A 13,212-nucleotide genomic window follows, 5' to 3' on the forward strand; every position below is an offset into this window, starting at 1 on the left:
TCTCACATGGATCCCGGGAATTAAAACCATTTGCAAACAATTCGAAACCGTACAATATATATATATAAATATATTAATTTTGCAAAACAAAATTCCAACGATTGAAATCAACTGCCGGTAGTTTGGTTTCCATCAGAGAGAGTGCATTCCCGATCATTACCCTTTGTCCGACAAAGTGGCTGATTCTGTCACTATGATCACCCACTCAGATGAATTCTCAAACTGCCCCAACATACCCAAGTTTTGATCCCCGCTAAGGATCTCACTGAATGGCATATCAAAGGCAGCCTGATCCAACACCTAGTGAAATGTCATAATCGAGTCTAGGGGTCAGGTGTAACTTTCCAGTTTTGCCCATCTATCTCCAAGGTCCAGGGCAATACTGGAAATCTGGTCCGGTTCAAGGATTCAAGTAATCCCATACCACATGTGCCTCGGGTCTTACCTTGGTGGCTGGGACAGGCCATCCCAACACTTGGTGGCACACCAGTATCAGCCTTGGCAGGATAAATCTCCCCAGACTTATCCAACGGCTGTGAACATTTAAAACTAACATGAGTCTCTATAAATGTCCAGTTTTAGGGTTTTACACAGAATTAAACCAAACAACATGAATCAAACATGCACTTTATTTATTTCCACTAAATAACAAAAGTACATCAAATCAGATTGAAGCTAAGGGCATACAAAACTGTCTAACACTAGGGTATCACGAATTGCATTGAGTTATCAATCAAGGGAGGAGAAAGGAGGTCAAGAAACAGTGGAGAGGGGATCAAGAATTCAAGAAATCTCAAGAAGAAAGTGGCGACAAGAAGAGGAGATCTCAACACCATGGGCGAATTCAAGAGTTCTTTCTTTCCCTTTGTTTGCTTTAATTCTTCAATCATGAACTGATTTGTTTCTTGCTAGGGCTTAGGAAAGCCTAATTATGTTAATGAATATATTTTTATCTTTATGATTTATCCAAGATTATGATTTTCATATAGTCTATGAATTATTGTGCTTAATGCAATTAAGAGCTTGTCCACCTCTTAATTGATTTGAGTTATGCGAATGAATCGAGAGAAGAATTCACATAATCGACTAAATAATTCAGAGTGTGAATTGAATGGTATATAGAGATATATATACATGATTCATCTGAATTTCATGGTCTTCTTGGACTTAATGCACTTCCATCTTAAGAGTTTTACTCGAGAGATCGAAGGGCTACCTGATGGGCATAGGTTTAGTATATCTCAAGAGAGAATATTAAACAAAATTTGGAAAGACCTCAGCTTATGAGAATGACAACTAATCTTGGTAAATCGAACCCATAAATATTCATTGCATTGGTTAGGTGGAGCAAAAGCCCTAGCGATTCCATTCTTTGCAGATTCGATTAGTGATCACCTTTGCTTCTATTTTCTTTTTCTAGTTTTTAATTTCAGTAGTTATTGCTCAAATCTGAATTTCGTTTGTCCAGATAATTAGGAAAGACTATGATTCTAATACTTATTTTGTTAAATCCCCATGGGAACGATATTTTTTATACTACTTGATAACTAGTGCACTTGCTAGGGTTATTTTTATAGCTATCATAGTCTTGCTACAATTGCAGGTTGTTTAAAGACTTTCTAAGTCGATGGTGGTAATGCAATATCAGTTCGAGCAATACTATACTCTATTTAGAACATTTTATTCAGTATACACATTAGATTAATTAAAGGAAGTGCCCAATGCACTGTAGGCCACAACGCATCGCTACCAATGCAGTACGTGACAAAAAAAATGTGGTACAGAAAAAAAATATTAGAAAAAGGGAGAAATTCTATGAAGAGGAAAGATATAGTATGAAAAGAATTTTGACCAATCAAAATTTATTGATGAATTTTAATAAATAACACCTTATAATTTATAATTTGCTATCACGTTTATGATTCTAGTTTATTGATTAGTTATTTTTGAGATATAAAAGTAATTACTCCAGGTGGCTAAAATTTGCAAGACCAAAGCTTCTTCCATAGAACAGAATGTGCATAATCCTCTTTGCTTAATCAATTCTATGTAAACAGACTTCGTGGTGAAATTACCCTTTGGAGTAAGTAACCATACAAGGAAATCTGGTTCAGTGATCTCAAACTGTAATAGAAGAAGCTTGCAAAAGTGATCAATGCTTAAAGGGTCAAAAAGCTCCATAACTTTGGTGCAGTCCCAATCTCAACCTTCATTGTCAAACAAAGAATTCACTGTAGAAGAATCTTATTCATCAAGATGATGTAAAGGTCAAAACCCTTGAACAGAGGGAACCCAGGGTAATGGAATTGAATTTAAACCCCGCAAAGTACGTAGCGAATGCAAACGACTTTGCTCTGTTTTTAACTTTATTTTTTATGGACAAAAATTGACTATTGGGTGGGCTGTGGGCATTGGCTTTTAGCAATTGCTCTCGTTGCTGTGCAGGCACTTAATTGGACGAGTACAAATACAAATATATTGGCTTAATTTGGAAGGAATACAAATGTAAATATGTAGAGTGTAAAATTTTATATTTTATATTATTTTTTTATGCATTTGTATTGTATATATTTGTATTTTTACTTTCTTCAAACTGAGCCATTAATATTAGACCTGTTCATGGGCCAAACTTTACAATGTCTCAATTTCGGGCTTCAGGCCGGGCCCATTAGAATTTTGACAAAAGTTAAGCCCGAATCCAACCTATGAACAAGTCTAATTAATATATATAAAATAATACAAAATATAAGATTTTACACTCTATTCCTTCCAAATTGAGTTTAATATGAATTCAAAGAACAACAACCCAACAAAGTTAGAAAAGCCAATACGTAGCCGAGTCGATAAGACTGAATGAATGGAACCCTGAACCTAGAGTCTGTAAAAGGTTAAAACTGTGGAAAGTAATTGTTGCAGTTAGTAAGAGATTTTAAATTGGGATTATAGCAGATAAGAGCAACTTTTGGGCTCTAATATCAATAAAAGTAATATTTAAAAAAATAAAAAATATGTTAACTTTTTTAAAATAATGTCAATTAAGGGCAAAAACACTATTCATCTTCTTCCTATTGCAATCCATTCATCAGTGCCACCGTTCGTCGCCGCCTCCAGCAACACCTCTGCCTATCTCCGCCCACCTCCGCTTTCACCTCTGGCAATGTTGCCAGAAGTGGGCGGAGGCAACGACGACACTAGTGGTCATTCCTTTACCCAATGCCACCACCTCTGCCCACCTTCGACAACGTTATCAGAGGTGGGTGGAGGCAGAGGCAGCGGCAACATTGGTTGGTGGAGGTGGCGGTGTTGGGCAGAGGAATGACCACCAGTGCTGTCGCCTCCACCCACCTCCAACAATGTTGTTGGAGGCAGAGGTGGAGGTGGGCGGAGATAGGTGGAGGCGTTGCTAGAAGTGGCGGTGGACGACAACGCTAATGAATGAATTGTTGTAAGAGGAAAAAGATGAACAATGTTTTTTTCCTTAATTGATATTATTTAAAAAAATATATTTTTGATTTTTTTAAATATTATTTTTATTGATATTAAGGCTTTAAAATTCGCTTATCTATTATACAATTCTTTTTTTTATCCTTATTACACTCCTAGTGCCAAAATCCCACAGTCCCACACATTTATTGAACTCACATGATCCAACCTGACTATGAAAATTAGATTAGTTAAGGATACATATTTTAAAAGCTGGGCTTGGGTTGATCTCAACCCGACCCAATTGCAGTATGATTTTTCTTCTTTATTTCCTTGAAAATATAAACTTATGTAGGTAGGCGGGTATATGCCACTTAACATTCTTGACCGACCGGCCTGTTCGAATCGGTAGTTCGGTTGCTACTGCGTAGTGCTATCTATCTTATCAGGATACGCACATGGCCTTTAACTGAAGGACTCATTAAATCAGGGCTACAGTATTGCACAGGTGGCATAAAAGGGAAGGGGTGCGTAATGTAACCTAGGAGCTCTCTATCACGGACCTGCCGTTTCCTATTTGAAGTTTTTTTTTTTTTTTAAAGGCAAGAATCCTATTTGAAGTTTTGAATTCTCTCAAACGCGGCTCCACATATTTTATAACCGTGACCCCAATAAGTTTTTGGGGAATACCAACTCTTCTCTTTCTCTTTTTTAACTCACAACTCACCCGCAGATACACAATCTCTTCTCTTTTTTCTCCCCTCCACTCCACTCCCACTCTCCAACCCCTGTTTTGTCTGTCCCCTTCCTTTTCTCTTTTACTGCACCCCAAGAAACCTATGTAGTTCAGACCTCCGAGAATCGAAGCTAGAGCTTCTCGGCTACAGAGAAATAAAAGAGACAAAAGGTTAACGCATTCTTGTTGTATTGCTCTTCTGCACTTCTACCCCTACGGATTTCCTATCCGGTTTCTCAAAGAATTGTAAATGGAAGCTTCATCGCCTCTCTCAGTCCCACAAACCCCACAAGACAATCCGAAAGTCTCTCCGAAACCATTAAAAAAAGGCTTTGTTAGTTCGTTAATGGAGGCCACTTCACTTCGCTCTCCTTCCTTCAAAGAAGACACCTACTTTATCTCTCACCTCAAAGCTTCCGAGAAGAAGGCTCTGCAGGAACTCAAAGAGAAGATGTCGGCCTCTCAAGGGTCTGAATCTATGTGGAATATTCCCCTTTTGGGTGGAGACGAGAAGGGTGATGTAATTCTGTTAAAGTTTCTCCGAGCCAGGGATTTCAGGGTCTCTGACGCCCTCACCATGTTGGAGAAATGCTTAGCCTGGAGAAAAGAGTTCGGTGCAGAGAACATTTGTGATGAGGATTTGGGGTTTAAGGAGCTTGAAGGCGTGGTGGCTTATATGCATGCTTATGACAGAGAAGGCCATCCCGTTTGTTATAATTCTTACGGGGTCTTCAAAGATAAGGACATGTACGACAAGGTTTTTGGGGACGAAGAGAAGATGGAGAAATTTCTTAGGTGGAGAGTTCAAGTGCTCGAGAGGGGTATAAACCTTCTCCATTTCAAGCCTGGGCGGATAAATTCGATTATACAGGTGACTGACCTGAAAGACATGCCCAAGAGAGAGCTCAGGGTCGCCTCCAATCAGATCCTCTCTCTGTTTCAGGATAATTATCCTGAAATGGTGGCTCGGAAGGTAATCTATTTGCATTTTCAGACCAATATGATAATTAATTAAGCATTTTTTTCTCTGAAATATGAGTTTTGATGTATCAGATATTCATCAACGTTCCATGGTACTTCAGTATGTTGTATGCAATGTTTAGTCCATTCCTCACCCAACGGACCAAAAGCAAGTTCGTGATCGCTAGAGAAGGAAATATTGCAGAGACCCTTTACAAGTATGTTCTCGAACTCATTTTGATGGTTTTTCCCAAATGGTTACGTGGTATGTGAACTGCGTTAGATAATTTGATGAAGAATCTAAGTGGGTTTTTGTTATTGGGAGCATGTAGTTCAACAACTTCGGTTGCTTGTGGCCTTCTATGTCCCAATTAAAGATTCGAAGCTACTCTACTCTTGTCTCTATCAATCTTAATATATTAACTACAATTTTAAGTTCTCAGGCGGGATTTCCATCTTCAATTCTTTGTTTTATTATTACTGTGCTTGCATTGATTAGATAATTAAATTCGAAGATATTTCCTTCCTGAGTCATGGTTCTGGACTCTTACTTCCCCAATCCGATCTCTGTCTGGTTAGGTACATAAGGCCAGAGAACGTTCCAGTTCAGTACGGTGGGCTGAGTCGAGCCGTGGATATGGAGAGCGGTCCGCCAAAGCCGGCATCGGAGTTCACCGTCAAAGGAGGAGAGAGAGTGAACTTAGAGATAGAGGGAATTGAGGTAAATGTATTATGAAATTTCAACTTTAATCCATCCTCGTCAGACCCATCTGAAATCTAAACTAAATTCACCAATGGCATAACTACTAGGGTGGTGCAACCATAACTTGGGACATAGTGGTTGGATGTTGGGAGTTGGAATACAGCGCAGAGTTTGTGCCGAGCACAGAAGGAAGCTACACGGTGGTGATCGAAAAACCGAGACGAGTTGCAGCTTCAGAACAACCGGTCCACGCCTCCTTCACGTCGAAGGAGCCGGGAAAGATGGTTCTATCCATCGATAACACTAAATCTCGGAGAAAGAAGGTTGCGGCTTACCGATATTCCGTGCGCAAACCCACGGTGCTTTAAACCTGCTTTTTTGTTACAATTACATAAATAGCCCGCCAGAACGTGGGCTATTATTATTATTATTATTTTCTCGTAGTATTGTCTGAAAATTTCAAAATTCCAGGGTGAAAATTGAGAACCGGAGGAGATATCATTTGCCTTTGTCTCAAATCTCTCTCTCTCTCTATATATATTTTTTTCTTAAGGGGGAGAAAGGAGAGAAGCAGAGGCAAAAACTCTGTTGGTCTGGGAGAAGGATAGATAGGAAGATGACTAGCCATGGGCGATAAGGAAAAGAGGCGCGTTAGCGTTACCACTTCGCATTAAGACCAGATTTTGGTAAGAATTAATCTAAATTAAAACAAATTTAAATGGGTTAGATAATCTAAATATTAAATTAGATCAATCTAAAATAACATTAGATTTGATTGGACCTGATCCATTTATAATAAATTTAAATTAAATTGGATTGGTCCAATTGACACTAGGGAATATGCTGCTGGTTTTATTGATTCGACATTTTATCCTTCTGGAAAGGATTTGTTTAAAGTTACAGAAATGCCCCTCTGAGATGTTTGCTGAGATTTTAGGCAACCGATATGGCAGTAATATGATAAGCTGTTGTAGGTGTAGCATGTAGGTCCTGGGTTTTTAACGTTAGGTTAGTTAAGGTTCTCGGGGCACCCGTTACAGATAACACCTGCCCACCCAACCAGCAAGGTCTAAGTGCAACCAATCAACGAGTTACGAGTGTGTGAGGTGATTGGGCTGCAGAGCTGTAGTGACCACCGGCTAAACCGGGTTTGGGTTGGGTCATTGGAGGTAAAATGTGGAGTTGTATTTTTCTAAAATTTAGTTGGTGAATGGTGGGTTATTTCTCCTCAATAGTTAGGGGACAATGGATTAAAATAAAAGGTATTGTGGTTTTGAAATTTGAAAAGGTTAAGAGTTAGGAGTAGGGGAGGAGGGGGGAATTGGTGGATGCCTAGATGGTAATGGGGCCTAGTGGCAAGCAGCGGATTTGAAGAGGGCTGGAAGTCAGAAACCGACAGAAGTACCTGAACTGAACAACAAATAATATCAAATAAGCAAAGCATGTTGTCTCTATTGCCGTGAAATAGAGATATTTATTTGGCATCGAAGATACGCGAGAGAGTAAGTATTTATTTGGCATAGATGTTGCAGATATAAAATGATGTTTTTTTTTTTTTTTTTTTTTTTTCTGTTTGGAAATATTGCTGTTAGGTAGGATGTTTCTTGGAGTAACATAATATTTTCTGTTTGGTACCACTGTTCCATGTTTGTTTTTAGTACTAGTACAGTGGTATCCATTATAAGAAATTCACATCACTACTTACCACATCACATCCTTCTTAATAGTAATGAGCTGTAATCTAAGAAAATGTCAAATTCGGCATTATTCTAAACCACATATTCTTGATTTCGAAGGCATGGCTTGGAGCATTATTTTTTATGGAAAAACGATTTCAAACAAACAGACGTTTTTTGGAGCACCATTTTTTTGACATGGCGTTGATGTGTCATCATTTTCTGGAGCAACGGCACCGATGCCAAACAGACAATAAGATGTATTAATGAAAGGGATGATGGGTTGTACCCTCTGATCCATATTCTGCTCCAAACGTCAGTCCTTAGACCGGTTCTCCTATTTCTCTTTCAAACATAGAGTGGGTGTTTGACATCAATGTCGTTTTTTAAGAAAATGATGCCACATAGGCATTAAAATCAGAGAAAACAATGTTTCAAATAACATCTTCTTATTTGGTATTCTTTTTTCAAAAAAAACGTTATTCTAGAAATGTGGTATGAAATAATGTCAAATTTAATGTTTTTTAAAAAATGATATATTACTGCTACAATGATGTAAAATTAATATATCATCTTAGATGTTAAATTATATAGATCATAAACAAAACCAATGCTATTTTATCAAAAAACAGTTTATATAACAGAGTCATAGTATTAATTCCAAACAAAAATAAGCAAAACAATAATTACAACACTACACAAACCGTTTTTCTGATGCAATGTTACTAGCACTGATGTGACTACTTTTTTTTTCTCCTCTCTTATAATATTCGACCAAGTACACTCCCCATTTATGGTCATATTTGATTTTATACTCAAATTGAGCACCCCAGAATGTTACCGTACCTCGTGCCTTAAAAAGGGTTATTACTTATCGTTTAAATAATTAACTATATTTCTTGTGTAATGAGTCATAAGGAGAAACAATTTATTTAATCTCCGATTGAGGAGAACAAGAAGTGAGTGCCTTATTAATGTTTACTTTTATTTCCATCTTTTCACTTTATACCTTGAAAGTTGAGGTTTTGAGGTTAATAATGAATGTCACTATCTCAGTGAATATCAGTTGGGAATCGGGTAAAATACAAAAACCTCCTCTCAACTTCTTGATAATTTTAAAACTTTTCTTTATAGTTTTATTTTAAGAAATATCTTTCTTGAATTTTTGAGAAATAAACAGGTGCCAGGGTCAGAACAATGCCCTTTACAATTTTACACCCTCCAACTTTCCAGTCTCTCTCCCTCCATAGGATTTCTTTGATCAAATGGTTGGTGGAAAAGTCATCAGTACTGCACCAAAATGATTTTGGGAGAATGATAATTCAGTTCAGGGTCAGAATTTTTAGGCCCAAAGTACAATTGGGGTAATGGGCATTGATGTATAAAGCGAGGGTTTTTAATATTTTAAATGTTTATAGGTCTACACTGGAATTCAACGATCTGCATTAGGCCTGTCTGCATTTTTTAAATAATCTTTAGTTATTAATTAAGAGCATTCCTTTTTTTTTTTCAAAATTTAAAATCTGTACAAATTACTGCCCTGAGACAAACATGAAGTCAACTGCGTGGTGTAAATTCGTCAATGTCTTTAAACTGTAGAGTTGTGTTTTTGAACGGGATTTGCTTTCAATTAAGTTGGATTGTTTTCAAAATAGAGAATGTATTAGGGCAATAAGGAAAGATTCTGGTTTCAGAAAAGAAAATAAATGATGGTGAGAATGACAAGGCTCTTTTTGAAAACTATAAAGCAAAATATTCAAAACAAACCACAGTTCTTGTTGCATTATCGCTGATGTGAACAATGTTTTGGTGTGAATCTTGATGAGGACAGATTTGGCCCTCCAGTGAAATTGTGACACGTGGCACCTCGTGACAATTAGGAAAACACCCAGTCAACAAACTTACGAAGTTGGTGACCCACTCGGGCACCAGTCTGGCCGGCCTGGCGCGACCTGCGCACGGCCTGACGCGCGCCTACGCGACCTGTGGGGCGCGCGCGCGGCCTACGCGGCGCGCGTGCGGCCTAGTGCGCGGCCTGCGCGAACTGCGCATGGCCTGTGCAAGCTGCGTGCGGCGTGCGGCCTGCGCGACCTGGACCAGCCTAGCGCATGATCTGGCCAAGGCGCCCACCGACGAACCTGGCCTAGACACTGACCCGCCGACTGACACAGGCGCCAGCTTGACGACCTGGTCTAGACACTGACCCGTCAATTGACACAGGCGCCGACCTGACGACATGGCCTAGACACTAACCCGCTGACTGACGCAGGCACCCCTCTGACAACCCGGCCCAGGCGCCGACCTGACCGCCTGACACAAGCGCCAGCCTGACGACCTCGAGGAGTTCACCACCGTACCCCGGTTCTGACAGGATGCGACGAGTCTTACCGTTTGGAGGCTTTTCACCCACCTAACCCGCGAGAACTCTGGTATATAAAGACCTCACCCCCAAAGGGGAGAGGGATGGAAAAAAGGGAAGTAACCCCTGCTCTCTAGCTCTCTCATATTATCTTCAAAGCTCTCTACAATAAGAGTGCTAACTTAAGCGTCGGAGAGCCCCCACCGGGAAAATACCCCCGGGACCTATGATTCAGTTCTCGCAGGTCCTTCAGCTCCCGCCGCCTATAAAGAGGAGGAAAAGATAGAGTTCTCGCAGGTCTCTCAGCTCCCGTCACCTACAAAGAGGAGGAAAATATGAAGTTCTCGCAGGTCCCTCATCTCCCGCAGCCTACAAAGGAAAGAAGACCACCTCATGCTGAGGGCAGTCGGATTGCGCCGCACCAGGGAGCTCCAGCATTCTTAAGGCATCGGCCGCCTAGTAGGCAGTTCGCCACCAGGGAGTTCGCCAGGCAGTTCACCACCAGGCAGTTTGCCACCAGGGAGTTCGCCACCAAGCAGTTCGCCACCAGGCAGTTCGCCACCAGAGAGCACCACCAGGCAGTTCGCCACCAGACAGTTCGCCACCCAGTAGTTTGTCACCAAGTAGCTCTCCACCAGGGGGCTCGCCATCGGGCAGTTCGCCACCAAGCAGTTTGTCACCAAGCAGTTCTCCCTCAGGGAGTTCGCCACCAAGGCACGCCACCACCGGGTCAAATAACGAGGTACTTAGCCAAAAAATTTTACATCACAAAACATTGGTACGTGGCCGAAAACGGTTACATCAAATCTCATGGATGAGAAAATTAGCAAATTACATATTAAAATCCTGTTATATGTTTGGTATAGCTTCCGTTTATTAAATAAACATTTGTACTTAATTTGTCTTCAAAACTAAGAAAAATACTTGATATTGTTTATTGACAATTAGATGTTATTGGGCACCAAATCAGCAGAATAGTGAATAAATGCTCAATTATTGGGGGAAGTGTTAAAATATTTTTTTATCGATTGACGTGCACATAAATCAAAGTCCACTTTTGTGAATATCAATGCGTATAGATGAACATGATGAAAAAATTTCTGATTTGACGATGACATGGCGATGTTTTAATAAACGCTTACCACGAAATGTCCATTGAATAAAACACATGCAAAGACCCCTTCGAACTTTCAATTTCAACCCTTTACACCCTCCATAGGTTTCTGTCAGTTAACTTTGAAAATAATTTATCATGTAATGTAACTTTCATGTGTTTATTAATCATTTCTAAATTCCCAAATTACCATTAATTTGTGGGACCATTTTGCTTTCTCATGTGACTTGCCCTACTATCCATTTTTGTTATTGTGGGGGGAGGGGGGGTATGGGGACTCAAAGTAGGGGTGATCATGGGTTGGGATAGGCTTTGAACTTATGATAAGGGCTATAGCTTAGGCTCGTGCCCAGGCCAGGCCTGATTTTGAGCCAATGTCAATCATATATAAAACATTAAATATCTACATATTAAATGACATAACATATATATAAACTTATTTTATATATTATATAATATAAATTATACATGCCATGTTATAATATTTATATATAAAATATATAATAGTGTAAAACAATATATATACATTATACACAAAATATATAAGTTTAAATATATCCAGACCACCAGGCTTGAAGTATTAAGCCCAAACCCAACTCTAAAATTTGTGGACCTAACATGGGCCCAGGCCCAAGTCGAACTTAAACACAAAATCAAAACCCAAACCTAAAATTTCCAGGCTGAGTTTGTGCGGACTGGGCTGTAATGATCACCCCTAACTCAAGCTATCCTGGTCTAACCCAATATCTTAGGATTGACGTCCCCTAGCCCTAGGCTAACAACTTTAATAAAACAAAGACGTTGATAAAGCAACGTAGAAAATGAAAATTGAATAGTGCCACTTACTGAATGGCCTTTTGCCAATGCGTATACAACAAGACAATATGATGATAACATTTTGGTCAATAAAATGGGTTTGGTGCTTGTCCTTTTGCCTGTGTGTATACCCTAACTTGCTCGGGTATTATTACTCCATATCTTTCTCCAAGTGGTTCCCTTGTCACAACTACCAACTTTGACGGTAAAAGTTAAAATCTGGCCTGTTGGGTTGGGTTAGTTGCGGTAAAAGAACATACAAATTTTGTGTTAGTTGCGGTAAAAGACAATATGATGATCAAACCTTCGCTGCCTTTTTTCTAATCAAATCTGGGATAGATTGAGCGATATAATTCCAATTAATCCAAATCATATGGTGTCAATCCAGGTGAGAGAAGAACAACAGAGATCATGAAGACGAGTTGCATAGTCAGTTATATTCTATGGAGGATTTGGAAAAATAGCAATAGTAAAAGCCTTCTCCCTCTGCCCATTACAATAGAAAAAGCCTTGTGGGAAGCAAGAGAGTTCAGGTGGCTTAGGTGTCTTTACTGGAATAGGGAGGTTTGCTGACCTAACCAAACACTCTGTTCAAAGTTGGGCTTGGTTTGAGCTCGGTCAGATGTTCATAGTATTAAATCTGGCTGCCTCCAAGTTCAGCACTTGGCCCAGGCATCGCACAGACCTTTAATCTAAGTTTGAACCAACCTGAGCCCAACCAGCCTCCACCTCTGGTATGGCAAAACAACCTCATCTCAGAAGACGAAGTCCAGTCTACTTGTCATAAGCCCTCTCAAGATCTAATTTGATAATCACTCCTAACTTGCCCAAATGCTTCCTATCTTCAATAAGTTCCGTTGCAAGTAGGATGCTATAGTAATTTGTTTCCCTTTGACAAAAGCTTACTAATTTGGAGAAATCAAATGTCTTATAACTTCTTTTACTCTCCCTACCAAGATCTTAACAATAATCTAAGTTATTGGTCTAAAATCTTTCACTTCTAAGTTACCTTTTTTTGAGAATTAGACAGATAGAAATTGAATTCTTACCTTCGTTTATGATTGTTGAATGGTGAAAATCTCTGAATACCTCCATCAAATAAGATTTAATAGTGTCCCAACAAATCTGGTAGAAGAATAAAGGAAAACCATCCAGCCCCAGGGCTCTATCCCCCTGCATGTTAAGGACAGCCTCTCTTATCTCCCATCCCTCAAAACTTCTCTCTACCCAAGCAGCCCAAGCCTACTCTTCCTCCAGTTCTAATCTATTCAAACTAATGTTATTAGGAATAATTGGAATTTGAGTCATTGGGTTAGTATAAATGCTTGTTGGTTATCTGAAACTTTCTTCTTTTGCCTCTGTTTCTAGCATTGGCTATTCAAAACAAGAAAATAAGGAAATAAGGCTATTTTTTTTTAAGGAAAA

The 13,212-nt window shown here is 39.4% G+C and overlaps 1 protein-coding gene across 1 annotated transcript; it reads left to right on the top strand.

The window, feature by feature from the left end:
- Positions 1–3,894: 3,894 nt before the first annotated feature.
- On the top strand, positions 3,895–6,340 carry LOC148870474 (patellin-6-like). The gene is made up of 4 exons (XM_088973603.1): positions 3,895–5,132; positions 5,213–5,337; positions 5,699–5,840; positions 5,930–6,340. The coding sequence occupies exons 1-4, from the start codon at positions 4,410–4,412 to the stop codon at positions 6,188–6,190; spliced, it is 1,251 nt and encodes a 416-aa protein (XP_088829729.1). The 5' UTR covers positions 3,895–4,409; the 3' UTR covers positions 6,191–6,340.
- The last annotated feature ends 6,872 nt before the right edge of the window (positions 6,341–13,212 follow it).

The sequence above is a fragment of the Nelumbo lutea genome, chromosome 2, assembly GCF_056320005.1.
Source record: "Nelumbo lutea isolate HS-2025 chromosome 2, American lotus-T2T, whole genome shotgun sequence".
NCBI classification, from domain to species: Eukaryota; Viridiplantae; Streptophyta; class Magnoliopsida; order Proteales; family Nelumbonaceae; genus Nelumbo; species Nelumbo lutea.

Coding starts and splice junctions, on each gene's coding strand:
- LOC148870474 (XM_088973603.1), top strand. CDS start 4,410: ATGGAAGCTTCATCGCCTCTCTCAGTCCCACAAACCCCACAAGACAAT. Junction 5,338..5,698: donor ATTGCAGAGACCCTTTACAA/GTATGTTCTCGA, acceptor CTGTCTGGTTAG/GTACATAAGGCCAGAGAACG. Junction 5,841..5,929: donor TAGAGATAGAGGGAATTGAG/GTAAATGTATTA, acceptor CATAACTACTAG/GGTGGTGCAACCATAACTTG.